Below are 20,272 nucleotides of genomic sequence, written 5' to 3'. Positions count from 1 at the left end.
GATCCTGTATAATCCTCTGTATAAGCCTCCATCATTTCCCAGCTGTCTTGGGGAGGGGCGGGGGGCATTTGAAGATAGAGTGGTCCCAAAGTGCCCAGAGCTTGCCCTGCTCTCATCTCCGGAGTTGAACTAATTTGGAATCTTTTTTAAAGAGAAACAAGTCAGGGAACTCCCTGGTGGTCCAGCAGTTGGGACTCGGTGCTTTCACTGCTGGGGCCTGGGTTCGATCCCTGGTCGGGGAACTAAGATCCCACAAGCTGAGGGATGAGGCCGAAACAAAATAAAAGGAAAAATAAATAAATAAAAACGTAGAACATTTTTTTTAATTAATGAAAAAAACAATAATTTATTTGTTTAAAAAAAAAAAGAGGGACAAGTCAGAAGATTCCACACACCAAAAGACGAACAGTGCACACTGAACAAGTTATTCCGCACCCCTTTCGTTTCCCCCCGCTAATATGTCCCCTAACATTTAGCTACGCTTTCAGCACTCAAATGGTGAGACCTAGACGCTCCCCCCTTATATCTACAAAGGGATCTTTCCTCAATCTGAGTGGCTCCTTCAGCGGGCAGGCGATGTTTCTACCCGTTTTACAACCTCTCTTGGAGCAGAGATGTTTGGCAGTGATGACACCCATTCCTAATTCCAAACCTCCATGAAGGTAGGTTTCATAAACACGTCTGTCTCTAGCGGCAAAACATAACAGAGCAAACTGGCTCAACGCGAGACAGACAGATGTCTCACTGGAAATTTCCAAGCCTAAGAGAGTCCATTTATTGCAACATGTCAACTTGTATCTTGTTTTTTTAAAAATGCACAGAGCTTTGGGTGCGCTGAGGGTCCTCCACCTTTTTTCTGAGAGGTTGAACAACTGCTGTCACGTAGGTGATGAGTGGCAGGGGCCTTCTGCCTGTGATGGAGTCAAGAGGCCCCTGAAACGCAGAGAAAGTGATATGGAAGCTAAATCCTGAAGGACGAGAAGGGCCCTGACCTGGAGAGAGCCGAACGGGGAGGCATTTCAGACAGAGAAGAGCACGTGCAGTGAGTGCCCCTGAGTCACGCAAGAGCAGGGCTGCTCAAGGAGCGGCAGGCACAACGTTTGGGCTGAAGTCAAGTGTATGAGAGGAAGCCGGGGCGGGGAAGGGGTTGACAGCAGGTGGAGAAGGGACACCTTTTGGTGAGGAGTTGGAATTTTATTCTAAGTGCAGTGAAAAGCCACTGAAGATTTTAAGCAGGGAAGCGACATGATCGGGTGTGCTGTTTTTCAAACACAACTGGTTGCTGTATCAAGAAAGAATTACCGGGCTTCCCTTGTGGCGGAGTGGTTGAGAGTCCGCCTGCCGATGCAGGGGACACGGGTTCGTGCCCCGGTCCGGGAAGATCCCACATGCCACGGAGCGGCTGGGCCCGTGAGCCATGGCCGCTGAGCCTGCGTGTCCGGAGCCTGTGCTCCGCAGCGGAAGAGGCCACAACAGTGAGAGGCCCGCGTACCACAAAAAAAAAAAAAAAGAATTACCACGGGGCAAGTCCCATTAGGAGGCCGTCTGGGGAGTCCAGTGAAGAGGTGGTGACAGCTTGGTCTAAAGCGATGGCAGTTGGTACAGGGAAGTGGTTGGATTAAAAATATATTTTGGAGGAAGAACCGATGAGCTTGCTAATGGATTGGCTGTAGGTAGGAAGGGAGAGTGAGGGTCCAGGAGGGCTCCAAGGTTTTTGGCTAAAGCCCCCAGGTGGTGGTGGTCCTGAGATGGGAGAACCGCAGGAGGAACTGGTGTTAGAAAGCATGGAGTTGGAGATGTCCACTTGTTGCAAAGATGAGTGTCAGTGGAACTGGTGTTAGAAAGCATGGAGTTGGAGATGTCCACTTGTTGCAAAGATGAGTGTCAGTGGACAGCAGGACATGATTCAGGACAAAAGATTTTAGAGAAGACGTTTGGGCTAGAGATACACATTGGGACTGTCTTCCACATTTAACTATTATTCAAAAAGGACAAGAAAACAGACTCACAGACATAGAAAACAACCCTACGGCTACCAAAGGGTGGGGAGGGATAAATTAGGAGTTTGGGGTTAACATATAACACACTACTGTATATAAAATACATAATCAAGAAGAATCTACAGTATAGCACAGGGAACTATACTCAGTATTTTGTAATAACCTATAAGGGAAAAGAATCTGGAAAAGGATACATCTGCATGTATAACTGAATCACTTTGTTGTATACCTGCAACTAACACAGCATTGTCAATCAACTATACTTCAATAAAAATTTTAAAATAAATAAACTTTTTAAAAATAAACTTACGAGACAGGATGAGATCACTTAGAGCAGAGACGGCAAACTTTCTCTGTAAAGTGCCACATACTAAATATTTTCAGCAGGCCACATGGTCTCAGTCACAAGGACTCCACTCTGCCATTGTAGCACGTAGTAGATTTAGAACCAGACAAGATGTAAACAAATGAGCATGGCTGGGTTCCAATAAAACTTTATTTACAAAACAGGTACAGGGCCATACTTGGCCTGCAGACCAAAGCTTACTGACTCCTGACCTAGTGAAAATGTAGACTGAGAAGAGAATATATTCCAAGACAGAGCTAAATATACTATGTATACATAATTACATCACTTACTACACCAGTCACTGTTCTAAGTGCTTTACTTATATTTAACTCACTTAATCTTTACAATAACCAATGAGGTGGGCACTGTTATTTCTGTCTTACAAATGAAAAAACTATGAGCTAAATAAAAAGTTGATTTCTCCGTCTTGAGGAAAAAAAAACAAAAACAAAAACCAAGAGGTTAGCAGTTTAGGCTAGTGTGACAATCCTGTGGACCTCAGCACCCTAACCTCCTTCCAACTCATTCTTCTGCCAGCTCTAGAGTATGACTCTCATCCTCGTGGACCAAAATGGTGGCTGGGGCTCCAGCCATCCCATATACATTGCAGGTAGCAGGAAGAAGTAACAAAGGAAAAGAAGCAAAAGGCATGCACCAGTTGTCAATTTAAATTGTCTTTTTAAGTTTCCTGGAATCTGCCTTACAATATTTCTTCTATTACATCTCATTGGCCAGAAGTTAGTCACACAGACACCCCCAGGTGCAAGGGAGACCGAGAAACAAGGGCCATGTGCCTGAATAACATTTAGAGGTTCTACTACTAAAGCAGAGGAAGAACAATCACTAGAGTAGACGCTAGAAGTCTCTCGTGTCTCTCCCTCCACTGCTGAAGTCCTACGTACTCTCCAAATGCCAGCTCACAGGTCACCCTTCTGCAAAGCCATCCCCAGCTCCCAAGGCAGAATCTTCCTGGGTTCCCATGTCATGGTCATCACAATTCCTTGGATTTAGTTCGTCCTGGTGGGTCTCCTTGACCCATTTCCTCTAATTGACCAGATGACTCAAGGGCAGTGAGGCCAGATTGATATATGGAAGGTAAACTTTGAAAAACAAAAGGAAATAGGCAGTGAAGCTGCAACGGAAGAAAAAGGAGTGTCTCAGGACGCCCTGGTATCTGGTGAGGGGCTGGGCGTGGACGCCCAGCAGAACAGTAGTTCTCCAAGTTCACTGCCTGTGAAATAACCTGGGGAACTTGAAAAAGTCTTCACACTCAGGTTCCACCCCCATATCGATTAAATCAGAATTTCTGGTGTTTTTAAAGTTTGTGGGTGATTCCAGTGTTCAGCCGTATTTGAGAATCAACACAGTTGAAAATAGAAGAAAAGAGAGAAACAATTCTCCTCCTTCAGAGACTTTGAGGGTTTGTTGTTTATCTACCAATTTCCCCAGCAAGATCGTTAGTCTTATCTTTTTAGGTTATTTCCTTCCCACCAAGGACAAAGGTGTATTTAGATAATAAATTATTATTGATGGAAGCACTTCTTTCTTTTTTTTAATTTATTTTATTTTATTTATTTCTATTTTTGGCTGCATTGGGTCTTCGTTGCTGCACGCAGGCGAGCTGGGGGCTACTCTTCGTTATGGTGCGCAGGCTTCTTATTGTGGTGGCTTCTCTTGTTGCGGAGCACGGGCTCTAGGCACGTGGGCTTCAGTAGTGGTGGCACATGGGCTCAGTAGTTGTGGCTCGTGGGCTCTAGAGCTCAGGTTCAGTAGTTGTGGCACACAGGCTTAGTTACTCTGTGGCACGTGGCATCTTCCGGGACCAGGGCTCGAACCCGTGTCCCATGCATTGGCAGGCAGATTCTTAACCACTGCGCCGCCAGGGAAGTCCAACTGAAGCACTTCTAATGAGAATTGTGAAAGCCCTCCTGAGTTTATTTCAGTTAGTTTGATGCTCTGTGGGTCAAATAACTCGTTAGCTTCTCTCTCAGTAACTAAATTAGGGTCATCAGCCAGAGATATAAGAAAACAGTCTTACTGAAACTCACCTCGTTTGTGACATATGATGTGTTTAAATTGCTTTATTGGTTTCACAAAGAAGCAGGCCAGATCATTCGTGAGTGGCCGCACTGGGATTGCCTCCCTCAGGGTGTGAGGGGCCGTATTTCAACTTGAACTTCATTTCCAGCTAACAATCATCAGAGTCTCACACGTTTACTCTTAAGAGTAACCCCACTTGGTACAAGAAGAGTGCATTTCAGAAAGTTTGGTTCTGTTTTTTCCAAAAGATAAAAGTGAGTGAGGAAGTGGGTTCTCTTAAACGTGTTTTGAAACTTTTTTCCTATTCAAAGATTTCTGGGAGAATTCAGGATTGTTTGAATTCAATCAAAATTCTCTTGACTCTCAGGGGTCTTCCAAATGTTTAGTGAAAACTGAGAGAGGAAAAAAGAGTTTTGCAGGAGTTGTTCTGTCTTTCTTCGCTGCAGTATGTAGATCCAGTTCTGGGACAGGAGAAAGCTCCGATTTTTCAAGCAATTTCGGAAAATTGTTTTGAAGTGTTCCTTTGTAATGAAATTTGAGATTCTGGCTTGAGTTGGTACTGTTACTGGTGGAAAGCAAAAAATGGCTTGGATTTGTGCCTGCAGTGAAACAGAAAGGGAGCCAGGAAATTCACTGGGCAAAACTGCAAAATTGGATGGAGGTGACACGCAGCATCTAACCAGAAAAAAGAGGCCTTGGAACATATGTGTTTGCCAGGAAAGAAAACTGCTTTATCGAAAGGTTAATTTTCAGATTAGTTTTGGGAAATTTGAGATAAATAAATGAGATCAGACAAAAAACATAAGGCCTGGATCCTTTTTCCTGGGGTTTTCAGAAAATAGTCATTGCTTCCAGTGAAATGTTTTGACATGTTCAGTAGGGAGAAAATGTTAATTGTAATGTTATGTGTATGTGTTCTTAAAAACACTTGCGAATAAATCTTTTATTTGTTTTAAGAGTAACCAGAGAGTAAAAACACTGTTAAAGTGTTAGCTGTGTTCTTCTTTCCTTATGGTAAATTTTATGCCTTCTAGGATGCTGCAGTTCGTCCTCAGGGTTCAAATGTACCAATGTGGAGACCATTCCTTTCCTTGTTTTATAGCTCAGTTGCAGTTTTTCGAGGAGTCTTATGACTAAACACCCACCCAGGGGTCTGCCTGGGTTTAGTCCCTCATCTTGTCTCATCTGTTGCTTGTTCTCTAATTCTTAACCTTCTTCCCTTGAATCCATGGCTCCTTTATAAAATCATCAGCACTGACAGACTCACGACAATGGTCCACTTGACTCTGTGTGTTGAAAACACCTGCTATTAAGCTGCTTGGTGGCAGGGACCGTGACTGACCTTCTGAATCGCCACCTCTGCTCCCACCACCTCCCTGCTTTGCACTGAACAGATGCCCTATAGATGTTTGTTGAATGGCTGTGATGCCCTCCTTTCTCCGGTCCTATGCGCCTGCCCAGAATTGTATGTTGCAATTGACTGGAGCTTTGCGTCCAAAGCGGAGGTATCACTCTTGAATATTACAACATCACCTTGTCTGTGGTCCCTTAGGAAGGAAATACCAAGAGGTATTTCACAGGAACCCAAACGTACATGTTACCTCCCTAGGCCAACCCTGCCAACTAAGTCTCCAGAAGAAAGAGAAAGAACCTCCGGCTTCAAAGAAAGCAGCTTCCGGGACTTCCCTGGTGGTCCAGCGGTTAAGACTCCGCGCTTCCAATTCAGGGGGCCCAGGTTCGATCTGTGCACAGGGAGCTAGATCCCCCGTGCTACAACTAAGACCCGGCACAGTCAAATAAATAAATAAATATATATATATATATATATATTTTTTTTTTTTTAAATTCCTTAATTAAAAAAGAAAGAAAGAAAGAAAAGAAAGCAGTGCCCACCCTTCCTGAATCATGATCTAGAACATACATGCTCACCATCATCTACATGGAGAAAACACCACTGGCCATCTTAGCAAGCTTTTAAGCTCTAACTTGGTATTTGTTCGCGTCTTATATGGTGATTCTCCTAGAAAATGCTTTTCCCTTTTGGATCACTATCTTTAAATGTCGAGTGCGTAAATACCACTTAAATCACAATTAAGCTCGAAGATCATCTCAAAAGCAGAACTGAATGGGAATAAAATGATGGTTGTACAATCTGAAAAAGGATGGATATATGTATATGTACAACTGAATCACTGTGCTGTACGCCTGAAACTAACACAACATTGTAAATCAACTATACTCCAATATAAAATAAAAATTAAATTAAAAAAAAGAGGTAGCATACTATAAACAAAAAAAAAAAAATGATAGTTGCACACAGTTTCCACAGACGACTGTTAAGAATGCTGTTACAGGGCTTCCCTGGTGGCGCAGTGGTTGACAGTCCGCCTGCCGATGCAGGGGATACGGGTTCGTGCCCCGGTCTGGGAGGATCCCACATGCCGCGGAGCGGCTGGGCCCGTGAGTCATGGCCGCTGAGCCTGCGCGTCCGGAGCCTGTGCTCCGCAATGGGAGAGGCCACAACAGTGAGAGGCCCACATACCGCAAAAAAAAAAAAAAGAATGCTGTTACAGGGCTTCCCTGGTGGCGCAGTGGTTGAGAGTCCGCCTGCCGATGCAGGGGGCAGGGGTTCGTGCCCCGGTCCGGGAAGATCCCACATGCTGTGGAGCTGCTGTGCCCGTGAGCCACAGCCGCTGAGCCTGCGCGTCCGGAGCCTGTGCTCCGCAACGGGAGAAAATAAACATAACATTGTAAATCAACTATACTCCAATATAAAATAAAAATTAAATTAAAAAAAGAGAGGTAGCATACTATAAACAAACAAAAAAAAATGATAGTTGCACACAGTTTCCACAGACGACTGTTAAGAATGCTGTTACAGGGCTTCCCCGGTGGCGCAGTGGTTGAGAGTCCACCTGCCGATGCAGGGGGCACGGGTTCGTGCCCCGGTCCGGGAAGATCCCACATGCTGTGGAGCTGCTGTGCCCGTGAGCCACGGCCGCTGAGCCTGTGTGTCCGGAGCCTGTGCTCCGCAACGGGAGAAAATAAACATAACATTGTAAATCAACTATTCTTCAATAAAATAAATTTAAAAAAAAAGAATGCTGTTACATTCTTAACTAACACAACATTGTAAATCAACTATACTCCAATATAAAATAAAAATTAAATTTAAAAAAAGGGGAAAGAGGTAGCATACTCTAAAAAAAAAGACAGTTGCACACAGTTTCCACAGACGACCGTTAAGAATAGTGTTACCCACAATCAGAACAGGAACACTGCTCTCACAGAGGGGTGCTCTGCATTTAGGGTGTCGGCACACACTCCCCCCTCAGGCACTTACAAACACAACCAAGACAGAGTGAACAAAGTGAAGTTAACTGGAGGTTTCATGTCGATTAGGCTAACGATGTAGAAAATCACCGGGAGCCAGAAGCAGAAGAGAACTTACAAGCACCAGCGATATTCTCAGACGTGGCCTCCGTGGCGTGTTTTCAAAACTCGTGGACCCTGTGTGTCATTAGGAAGATGGTTGGATCCTGCTTGAAAAGCCCGTCGGTAACATTCGACAACAGATGTAACCTCTGACGTTTGTGTGAACTAGATTAACGTTCTGGAGTCAGTCATCAGGCTCGTTACTACTGGATTTTCTCTGGTCCGTGCTAATAGACTAGATTATTGATTTTCGGATTTTCTGTGTATCCAAGGATAGTCTCTAAGATGTCTTTATAATGTTTCATGCTTCAGTTGTCAACCAAAATGACATAACAGTGAGCAGTCATTTTCTAATCACGTTGAAAGAGGTTCAAACACAGCAGATAAAATGGATCTTCCCAGCCTCGGAGCCACAGAAGCATCGTCGCTGTCACTCCTCGGGCTGGGTGGAGGTCATCCCTACCTGCCTGCCATCTTCCCCAGGAATTAGCTGAATTCACAGCTTAAGACCTCTGATAGTCAGAAATCTGCTTTCCACTATGTGGGAATGGCAGGACAGCTCCAGAGACACCTCCACCTAAGTAGGATTTTAGCGCATCAGGTGCGATTGCAAAGTACAGCAGGCTGGGTTGCCGTGTGGTGGGTGGTGTTTATTCATCTTCTCTTCTCCTTTCATGTGTATGGATGGACGATGCTCGGCGTATATGCCCAGCTCTCGGGGGGTATGGGCTGGGGATCTCATGCATAGAGTGTGTGTATATGTAAAGTAGAAACGGAACCCGGGCAACAAAATGAACTTCTGTGTGCAAGAACTCTATGAAGTACACCCAGCTGCCGGCAGCAACTGCTACATGCAGGCCACTGATTATTACGCGTATTTCAAAGACAGTCCAGGTTACAGTGGTTGCAACGCTCAGGCTGTGCCCAGTAACAACATATATATGGAACAGGCCTGGGCAGCGAATCAGCCTTATACCTGTAGTTACCCTGGAAACGTGCAGAAAAGCAAGGACTCTGACTTGGACATGGCCCTGAATCAATACAGCCAACCTGAATATTTCACCGAAGAAAAGCCTACTTTTTCTCAACTGCAGTCGCCATCGTACTCTCAGAAAAAAGGTAGGGACCATCTTACTTCCGTTTGATCCAAGTTTCCGTGTTTGTCTCTGGGGTGTTTGAAAGGGACACTTTGCATCCGCTTCGTCAAATCTTCGACTTCGAACGCTGAATGTCTGAAATTAAAAATAGCAGGAAAGAGTGGTTGCTAAGTGATCGAAAGGGGTCCTTGAACACCAGAGATTTCCGAGCACTTTTTTCTTCCTATATGAAAGCTGGATGGAGTTGGTTTTTGAGGCTGTGTGTATGTTACCTCTAAAGCGTGGGTGCGCACGCGCGTGTGGCTATATACTGCCCCTAGGGAATACTGTCAGCTTCTTTGCTAAAGAAAATACGTAAAGGCTTCCCCTTGGTGGACAGGCACTGCGGCATTTGAAGTGGGATCGTTCTCCTCAGCTGAGGTTCAGATTTTAAAACTCGTTTGACTTTTTCTTGGCACGTCATAGTAAAAGTTTATTTTAGGTAACTAGTGAAATAGTTCCGTGATTTTTTTTGACAGTACTCTAATGTTGATATGTTGGGATTTGTAGATGTTCTTTTTAATAGATTTACTTACCCATGTAAACTGTAAGGAATCTACTTGTAATCATAACAAGCTGTAAGAATATAAAACTCATAAAGAAACTGATACACTTTATCTTGCCATGGTGTCCCTAAAGTTGGACATGTCTGCAATCATGTCAAATGAACTCTGTACGAAACAAAGTGATATCGCCTTCCAAATATCCAATATTCAAACAAGTGCAAGGTCCACTTCTTTTAACAGACACTGTGGCTTTCCAATGCTGTTTAATTTTCTATCGGTAGAATCTGTCTCGTATTAGCAAAAACTAAAATAAAAGAGGCAAACTGGCAGTACTCAAGCAGCTGCCAGATAGAAATGCTTTTGAAAATAGCTTAAATTCTAGTGCAAACATCCCAGAAACTCCTTTTTTCTGCGAACAATCCACTGGATATTGCAGAGGAAACCACAGGTACAGGTTTCCATAATTTGCAAGAATATAATGCCCTCTGATCTTCAAAGGTGAATTTCTCTATGAAATTATCTTAAAACCTAATGTTGTTTATTTGATTGTGACTCCTGTAAAAATTATCATTTGCTTTTCTTAATGCGACTCCACAATTAAAAGTAGCCTGTTCTGAAAACTATGAAACAAAATTTTCAAGAACAAACTAAAACTAAAACCCCTTTTAGTTTCTACCATATGCTGTATTTGCATTTTCTGTGCTATTCCGTAACTTCCAGATATGAAATATGAAGGGAATTACAGCCTAAAACATATTCAGAGTCGTTCATCTGATTTTCATTTAGCTTCACCTCCTCTTGAAAGGCATCAGAAGTTCTTGTTTATTATAAGGGACACCCTACTGCGAACGTTTGAGGTAGACTGTGTGCTTTCTGTTGCATTTAATACTGTACTTAAAAGTAATTTGTCTTTGGAGAGCAGTTAACACTGCCTCATTAGACATGCCTGAATATGCCTTTCCTAATGTTGCAGGAGCTCAAGAAAATATTGGTGTGTCTCTGTATTGGGGCATTCCACTATTCTTAAAAGTTCTTGCAGAACTTTACAGGCTTTTACTCTTTCTCCTTTTGTCTTTTCACCGTATTTTCTTCCACCTGTGCTGGAGAATATTTGCTTATAAAACGCTAAACCAGCGATTCTTTACTAATCAACTTGACTCATGAGCCAGAGGCTAAGACACATCGTATGCATATATTGATGTAATTTCTCAAAGCCATATGCCATTGAAAGGCCACTGCCACCTGCCAAACTCACTCAATCAGAGCAGGCAAATATTCTTAAATGCGCCATTATTTACTGTTACAAGTCTTTAAGTAAATCCCAGTAAAACTAAACCCAGCTGTCAACTGTCTCTTAGGACAAAAGGTCGGACCCAACGCGTTTATCCATATTGATCCATTATTGATTTTTGCTGTTGTTGGAGAACATCAGTAGTATCCCCTTAAGGCAAAATTAAGACAATAAACAGGTGTTCAGTGCGGCAGGCCTCATTATTCCAATTGGATTTTTATCTATTTTCATGAAATTCATAATTGCTTCGTCTGTGCTCGTCACTGTCACAACTCTAGACACTCTTCAATAATGCAGCTGTCTTAACTTTTTCATTATTTTTTTAAGGATGGCTTATTCTCTAGCCTTAAGTTGGAGTTTTCTAGTATGTAGAGAATGATCATCACCTTGTTAAAAAAGAAGTGTGCATTCAGTACACATAGATAAAGTAAAGGAAGGCTACAGAACCCAGTGACAAGACTGGTTATCTCGATAACAGTCTTCAGAATGATTTAGTTCTCTTTGTGTTGTTTTTCTATGTTTTTACATTTACAGCCAAGAGGAGAAAAAGTTCTCAGGCTCCTGAAGCTCTGAGAACCTGAATTAAGGAAGAGTCAGAATGCAGTTCATTCAGTCAAACTTAGAATAAAACTTTAAGAAGGGGGGGCAGTATAATTTTCACATTGAGAGGGGCTGAAATGCAGACTTGTGATGTCTGTCAAATTTTCCTAGAGTATACGAGAAAAGACATCTTTAGTTTTTAAAAGTGAGGGACAAATAAAAAGAACTCGACCAATCACTAAGAAGATACGGGCTCCTTATTGTTTAATCGTCCAAGCAACCTAGCCATGGTTTGTTATGTTCAAATCAGCCAACACAGCCAGTTCCGCTCCACACTTTCTTCCTGGCCCCAGCTAGGGAGGAAGGGGAGAGTAGGTTTAGAAATCAGACAGAGGGATAGAGAATTGGCAGCCAGGGTGCCGCGACTTCTCCTTCGTGGCAGAGGTTTCAGCAGAGCTATAAGTCGATATCTTTTTTTTTTTTTTTTTTTTGGGCGGGGCTGCTGGCTGTTTCCACCAGAAATTCCAGTTACATTCCAAAGTCCCCAAAGAGCTTGAGTCTGGCCGCTCTGCGGGCAGCTTGGCCAATTCGCCTCTGGGTCTGTTTCAACAGAATCCTTCCTTGGAGTGTCTGTCCTGTGCAACCCTCCTCCACAGGATTCTCTGCTCAACGTTCTCCGTACCATCTTTACAGGAATGGCATGTCCAAAAATGTAGCTAGTGTGTTTGTATCCAAGTTGGTTATCATGTCCAAGCGGGTAAGAATTTCCTGGGTTTGAGCCAGGATCAAAGAGATGGCGCGTGTTTGTCCTGTTCCGTTTGGTGTTTTGACTGCACGTGTCCTTGTTTTACAGCTGCATTCTTACTAGTGCAGAAAGAAATATTCGTACCTGAAGCAGAAACTCCACATAGAGCTGTCCTTTCTGTATCTGTTTTCATTGCCCCTCTGCCTCCAGTCAGGAATCGAAGTCTTTTTTCACGTTCTGCAGCTCTGTTGACTGTATGTGAATAATTGTGTAGACATGAGAAATGGATTAGAAACAAGAGTTAAGCCCCAAAGAAATACGGTCTCTAATTAGAATTTCCTTAGCCTCTTTTAAAGTTAAAGAAGGATTGCTATACAGTACATTTGGGGATAGGGCGGTTCCACGGGCTGCCCTGAAAAAAATGTTACAGGAGAAACAAGTACCCTTAAACCCTAGAATCAACGCTCAGTCCAGTGAGAGACAGGCAGAAAAGGAGAGCAAAAAAGGGAAGATTCATGAGTCCCATTGCCATGAACTTGAATATGAAATGATGACACACTATCTCAACTTCTCTTTCTCAACCCTTCCTTCTCGCCTTCTCCCTCCCTTTGTCTCTTTCCCCTACTATTTCCCCTCTACCTCTCTCTCTCTCTCTCAGTCTTCCTCTTTCTTCCCCAGTCTCTCCCACCCCTACTCTTCCTCCCTAGTTGAATTTGTTTAATTTAAACACATATATGATCCGTCTGCCCAATGAATGATGTTGTAGGCATCATGTCTTTACAATGTAATACTTAAGAGGTTAACGCAACTGCAGACTTTTCTGCAATGCTTGTGTAATTGTAAGGATGCTGATGTAAATGCAGGATTTCACATTGGGCATTGCCACCCATAGACTGTGAAGAGTCAACACCGCTCCAGAAAATAATAGAACCATTTTTTAAAAATACAAAACCCATTTGTGGCATGAAAGTGCCTCTCAGCACCCAGAAATGCACAACAGTCGTTTGCAAACCAAGTCCAAGTGCAGACAAAGCATGAGCTGACTCTTCTTTCTTCTCCTTCCTGAGAATCAGGTACCTGTCTTGTCAAGGCATGTCCTTCAGAGATTGCATTGTATGCCCATCCTCAGGCACCCACTGCCACTCCTCGAGATGAAAGCTAACAGCAAGAATCCAAGGTCTTATGAGAAACTGAAGTCAGGTGCCGGCAGGCTTGGGAAGGAATGTTGGAGCTGTTTATTTCCTGCATATGGGGTTCACGTCCGCCACCTCACATCCCTCCACAAAATCGTTTCCACAAACTCAAAGCTTTTCTCTCAGCTCCCAGCATTCAGGTGCATTCAGCCTGAGGTCCAGTTGCTTCCCGCTCTACCATCTGCTCTGGGCCAGCTTTTAGGACCCCCTTCCTTGTCCTGATACCACCCAGTGCTCACTTAGGCTCTGCATTCTCCCTTTTCCACACCCTCATGACCAGGGCGCTTCCGTGCGCTGTCCTTGGTACCAGGCTCATCTCAGCGCCCTCTCTACCAGCTGCTTTAGAGAATTTCCTCCGTTCTCCAGGAGACTCCCAGAGTGGTCGGTCACTCCACCCACCCCCGTTCCTTGTCTGCAGAAACTGCCCGCCACGCCGTCCTGTCCTCTCCTCTGCGTGTCCCCCCTCTTCTCCCCCAGAGCCTCTGCTTCCGGTCACTCGGTGGCAGTTCCTCCCTGCCCTCTCCACCCACCCTCAAACGTTCAGACCCTTTCCATGACCTGTTGGATCAAACACGAACTCCACCACCTCTTCCCTGCCCCAGAGAGTTCCGTCTGGATTCTGGTGTCGTGCTTCCTCCCATACGCTCTGTTCCAGAAATCTCAGCCAGTCTCCTCTCTCAGCCATACTGCCCCCCATCCCTGAACCAATGATACTTTTTCCCAGCCACACCCCAGTGTGCGCCCTGCCCTTCTCAGCCTGCATCACTTCAGGTCACTGATTCAGCTCACAGCTCATCAGCCTTTTCTATTTAACCGGCACTATTCTCTCCAAAAGCCCTGCTCCTGACCAGCCCTGACTTCAAAGACAAGTATCCCTTGCGTAATATAACAGTGCTGAATCATTTGTGTAAATCACCGCTTTTTTTTTTTTTTTTTTGCGGTACGCGGGCTTCTCACTGTTGTGGCCTCTCCCGTTGCGGAGCACAGGCTCCGGACGCGCAGGCTCCGCGGCCACGGCTCACGGGCCCAGCCGCTCCGCGGCATGTGGGATCTTCCCAGACCGGGGCACGAACCCGTGTCCCCTGCATCGGCAGGCGGACGCTCAACCACTGCGCCACCAGGGAAGCCCCTTGATTAAATTTTTGACTGGCTAGTTATACCAATCTTTTCCCCATCTTAGTGATTTGCATCTTCAAGTGGTTTTAGCTCTAATTGTGGATTGAAAGGTTTTGTCAGGTCCTGAGGGTTGGAGTCTATGCGGACAGGGAGAAGGAAGGTTAGTTAGGGACTTCTTGTGTGTGAAACTGTATTATACCCAAGGTTAGCCCTAAAAATGAAATCTTTTAGTTTCAGGAATTCTTGAGTCAGAAGAAATAAGGTAACACTTGCTTTGCCCCCCTTTTCTGCCCTAAGGCTTCCAAGATGAAGGAAACCCAGAGTCCTTTGTCATCATGTCCTCTCCCCTTTTCTGCATTAACAACTCTGACCTGGTCCTCCTTCTGCTTCCCTTTCCCTCCTCTGCCCACACCCCGCAGAGCTCTAGAGTTTGAAGACTTGGAACTCGGGTATCTTCACCCCTCAGCCAGCCATAGGGCAAGGTATAGAGCAAAGCTGCTCAGTGATGCCATGCGGGGAAAGCGGAGAGAAGGTGCTGTTCTGAAGAAAGATTTCATGAATGGGAGCCTCTGGGTAGCTCTGCTAGGGATTTGCAGACAGCAGTGGAAGAACACCTTTAAATTTATCACTGCTTCAAGTTTGAACCCCATTTCTTACACACTGGGCCATACATGGTTGTTAAGTAAATGGATGGATAGATGGATGGGTGGGTGGATGAATGGATGGACAGAAGGACACATCTATGGACAGACAAATGGATGGATGGAGATGGATGGATGGATGGATGGATGGATGGAGATGGATGGATGGATGGATGGATGGATATAGTGTTTATCAGAGGGTTAAATATTAATGTGATGCAAAACGTTATCTAGTACCAAGAATTAAATGTAAAAAGAGTCAGGATTAGTATCTTAGGAAAAAGCTAAGCAATGAACTGTTCAAGATTTTTTAACTATATAAAGAAATGACATCAGGAAGAAGGTGCCAGTGGGAAAAAAAGCTTAAATCAGAAGGGCCTGAGCTGTGGGATGATTTGAAGAAGTTCCGTTAAAATTAGAAAAAAGGGGAGACGCAAGAGGGAAGAGATATGGGAACATATGTATATGTATAACTGATTCACTTTGTTATAAAGCAGAAACTAACACACCATTGTAAAGCAGTTATACTCCAATAAAGATGTTAAAAAAAATTGGAAAAAAAACTAAACTTGCTAATGGTTTAGCTTCTTCCGGGTGTGAAAATACATTCTCATCCGATAGCCTGACCCAAACCACTCAGGGTCCTTAGCACTAACTTCACCATGAATCAGTACCTTTCTGAACTGCCCAAAGGACTTCCCACCACCAATAACAACCACAGCTCCTTTTAGATGCCAGGACTGGTTGTGCTAGGCAAGTGGTCTGACACAGAAGGAAAGATCAGCCAGGTTGGAAATGGTCTCTGAGCCCAGCTCCTCTCCACTTCTGCTGGACTGACCTGCCTAGGCAGCTCTGTCTCCTTTACACCTGCCACCAAGATCTGCCTTATGTTCTATTCCTAAGGCCTCTGTGTCTGCCAGCGGGACAAAGGAGGGCCCAGTGTTTCTTCTTCTAGGACCTGAGATGCTGTTATAATTCACTCAAAAGAGTTAAACTAGCCAGCCTTCTGATTTTACCCATTCATGGGAAACCAAGTGAATTGCACTCAGTGCCAACCGAGAAGCCAAGCTTGCTCCCTGTTGCATGATTTCTAGCGCAAATGCACACAACTTTCCTTCCACATACCAAGTCCCTCTGAGGATCGAATTTTTAAAAATTACTGTTACCGATGACACGGATAAACCTTGAAAACATTCTGCTAAGTGAAAAGCCAGTCACAAAAGAATACATATTGTACCATTCCATTTGTATGAAATGTCGAGAATAGGCAAATCTGTAGAAACAGAAAATAGATCAGTGGTTGCTTCGGGCAGAGCAGCTGGAGGAGGTGGGAGGGCTAGGGAGTGACTTCTAAAGGTACAAGGTTTCTTAGGGGGATGATGAAATGTTCTAAACTTGATTGTGGTGATGATTTCACAACTCTGTGAATATATTAAAAGCCATTGAATTGTATGGTAGGTGAATTAGGTCTTGATAAAGCTCCTAGCAAAAAAGGTAAAAAAATGATGTTAGTAATTTTTTATCATGTCAACTTATTTTACGTGCAAGGTAATACTTAGCAATTAATCAGACATTTCCAAGTGTCCACTAAAAACATCTCCAAGTCCTTTGTTGAACAAACAGATAGAGTTTGCTTTCATAATAATAGGCTGGATAAAGTGACAGCATGGTTTATTAGTCTAAGAAATAACGCATCTGAGAATATAAAAGCTGGGCAAAATACATCATCCTTGCACTATCCCATATAGTCATGGGCCTTACCTGTTTTCGGGCGTGATTAACCACGCTTCTTTAACAGTCACCTGGGACAGCTCGCAGATGCAGTTCTCAGGTGAGCAGCCAGGCCTCCAGGATGTGCTTCTCATATTTGTTTCCAGGCGGAACACAATACTGACATTCAATGAGCGTGCACTCCTGGCAGCATGCATCTTCCGTGGCTGGGCGTATTGGCCGGCATGTGACTCATTTGGGGAGCATGAAAAAGCAAAAGGGTGGAGACCCTGAGACAGCAGAGCAAGCAGTGGTTAAGTTCTCTAGGAGAACTGGTTACCGTGTGATGTTGTCATGTACGTTCTGTAACCTTAAGAGAATCCCCACCTACCTATTCACTGTGTGTGGGATTTCACTCGCTGGTGACAGTTATTTAATGATGGATAATGGACTTAGGTATAATGATTGATGTATCATTGCTTGTGGTGACTGTTCTGGGTAAATAAGATGCTTCTGAGTTAATACTTTAGAGAAAAGAAAGAGATGGGTGGGGTGCACTAGTGAGATCATGTAAGCAACTGCTACCAACTTAAGTAGATGTTTCTGTAGACGTTTTGATGATTTAACTAAAGACATGGTTAATCACCTATTCATCCACCCACCAAGAAAATAATGTAGGAGAAATAAGAGAACAAAGCAAACCACCCTTCAGACTAGCAGTCAGAAAACAGAAGGAGGGACTTCCCTGGTGGCTCAGTGGTTAAGAATCCGCCTGCCAACGCAGGGGACACGGGTTCGAGCCCTGGTCCGGGAAGATCCCACATGCCGCGGAGCAACTAAGCCCGTGTGCCACAACTACTGAGCCTGAGCTCTAGAGCCCATGAGCCACAACTACTGAGCCCATGAGCCACAGCTACTGAGCCCACATGCCACAGCTACTGAGCCCCTGTGCCACAACTACTGAAGCCTGCACACCTAGAGCCTGTGCTCTGCAACAAGAGAAGCCACCGCAATGAGAAGCCCACGCACCGCAACAGAGTAGCCCCGCCTGCTGCAACTGGAAAAAGCCCACGTGCAGCAATGAAGACCCAACACAGACAAAAACAAATAATAAATAAATAAATTTATATTAAAAAAAAGGAAAGCAGGAGCCCATTCCACTCGTACATTGAATTATCACTGGATTCCAGGGTTCACAGGAACTTTAAAGGCCAAACAGTTCAACCGTCTACATAAATTGTTGAGCTACAGAGAAGAGAAAACTTCAGTGTCCTACTGCCAACACCAAAGAGTTAAAGCAGGCTGGTAGTGGTGAGGTAGGGGGAGAGATGGCAAGGGTCCTGCTTCTTCCTAACTCTAGTGGATATTCTCCGGCCCTCCCAAGGCATGTCCCTCAAGCAACACAGTGTCCAACTGCAGTACAGTTTGTTCCCAAACATGAGATTAGAAGGAAAAGACCTGCAGTTCTCTCTCCCTTCTCTCTGCCATCTGCACCTGATACCAAGAACTCAAACGTCTTTACTCTGCTCAACTGTACATAACCTCTAGGTGTAAGAGATCAAGATGTAGCTTTCCCATGCAGATGGTGAACAGGCACGTGAAAAGATGCTCAACATCACTAATCATCGGGGAAATGCAAATCAAAACCACAAGGAGATATCACCTCACACCTGTCAGAATGCCCATCATGAAAAAGAACACAAATAACAAATGTTGGTGAGGATGTAGAGAAAAGGGAACATTTCTACACTGCTGGTGAGAATGTAAATTGGCACAACCATTATGGAGAACAGTATGGAGATCCCTTTAAAAAACTAAAAATAGAGCTACCATATGACCCAGCAATTCCACTCCTGGTTATATACCAGAATAAAACAAAAACACTAATTCGAAAAGATACATGCACCCCAGTGTTCATAGCAGCATTATTTGCAATAGCCAAGACATGGAAGCAACCCAAGTGTCCATCAACAGATGAATGGGTGAAGAAGATGTGGTATGTATATACAATGGATTACTACTCAGCTGTAAAAAAGGATGAAAATTTGCCATTTGTAACAACATGGATGGACTTGGAGGGCATTATGCCAAGTGAAATAAGTCAGACAGAGAAAGACAAAAATTGTATGAGATCACTTACATGTGGAATCTAAAAAATACAACAAAGTAGTGACTATAACAAAAAAGAAGCAGACTCAGATACAGAGAACAAACTAGTGGTTATCAGTGGGGAGAGGGAAGGGGGAGGGGCACGATGGAGGTCGGGGAGTAAGAGGAACAAACTGTTAGGTATAAAATAAGTTACAGGGATATACTGTACAGCGTGGGGAATATAGCCAATCTTTTATAACTATAAATGGAGTATAACCTTTAAAAATTGTGAATCACTATATTGTACACCTGTAATTTATAAAATATTGTACAGCAACTATACTTCAATAAGAAAATTTAATTTAAAAAACTGTAGTTTCCTGACAACATGGATATGTATATTCCATCTGACTTTAACAGGAGGTGCATACTTGAATCATTGGCTTACTTTGTTATTTAAGTTACTCTGTGGAACTTCCCTGGTGGTCCAGTGGTTAAGACTCTGTACTTCCAAATCAGGGGACACGGGTTCGATCCCTGGTGGGGGAACTAAGATACCACAGGGCACATGGCGCAGCCAAAAATTTAAAAAAGTTTTTAATTAAAAATAAAAGTTGCTTTGTGTTTTATGAGTATGTGTTTCAACGCACACACGAGCATATGTGCACACACAGTCAAACATACTAATCTACGATGTAGAAACTAAAATGCTACAGTGGTTATCTCTGTGGTAGAAAGTTGATAGGTTAGTCTGTTTTTTGCTAATTTATGTCTTTCAGTTCTTCTACAATGAATTGTATTAATCGTGTAATTTTTTATTTAAAAACTCTGGACTTGGGCTTCCCTGGTGGCGCAGTGGTTGAGAGTCTGCCTGCCGATGCAGGGGACACGGGTTCGTGCCCTGGTCCGGGAATGATCCCACATGTCGCGGAGCGGCTGGGCCCGTGAGCCATGGCCGCTGAGCCTGCCTGTCCGGAGCCTGTGCTCTGCAACGCGAGAGGCCACAACAGTCAGAGGCCCGCGTACCACGAAAAAAAAAAAAAAGAAAGAAAAGGGCTGCCACTGGGGCAGCACAAGGAGAAATGGAAGCACCCAACCTGGACTCGGGCTGGGGGTGGGCGGGAAGGCATCTCAGAGACTTTCCCCCTTGTGATTTGGACACTGCCCTGTCCCAGTACTGACCTCATTATATGCAGATGATCTGTTATTGTCTGTTTCCCCCAAAACACTGAGAGCTGCCCCAAGAATTAAGACTTAGTCATCTTTAGATCCTTGGCATGTTGTTGCCTGGCACATAGCACCCCCATATATATGTTTATCGAACGGAACCGTCCTCTTTTATCTCCTCGTTTCTTTGTTTTTTTAATCAGAGCTTTATGGGGACATATTTCACATACTATAAAATTCACACATTTAAAGTGTACAAAATAGGTTCATTCGAAGCAATGGTTTTTCACTCAGTGGTTTTCAATATATTCA

At 44.0% G+C, this 20,272-nt stretch overlaps 1 protein-coding gene across 13 annotated transcripts in view; it reads left to right on the top strand.

Moving 5' to 3' along the window:
* THRB (thyroid hormone receptor beta) overlaps positions 1-20,272 on the top strand; it is a 391,526-nt gene that overhangs the window by 337,893 nt on the left and 33,361 nt on the right. Inside the window, exon 1 of one of the 13 annotated variants that reach the window (XM_060011561.1) lies at positions 8,490-8,943. The exons of the other annotated variants lie outside the window; for them this stretch is intronic. Within the exon in view, the coding sequence (XP_059867544.1) occupies positions 8,616-8,943 (328 nt within the window). The 5' untranslated portion in view covers positions 8,490-8,615. Of the gene's footprint in view, positions 1-8,489; positions 8,944-20,272 lie in introns of those variants that run through there. 13 annotated transcript variants of the gene reach the window in all.

The sequence above is a fragment of the Delphinus delphis genome, chromosome 4 (assembly GCF_949987515.2).
Source record: "Delphinus delphis chromosome 4, mDelDel1.2, whole genome shotgun sequence".
Taxonomy (NCBI): domain Eukaryota; kingdom Metazoa; phylum Chordata; class Mammalia; order Artiodactyla; family Delphinidae; genus Delphinus; species Delphinus delphis.
Note: the sequence above shows the minus strand (reverse complement) of the source record. Positions and strands in the feature narration are given on the sequence as shown.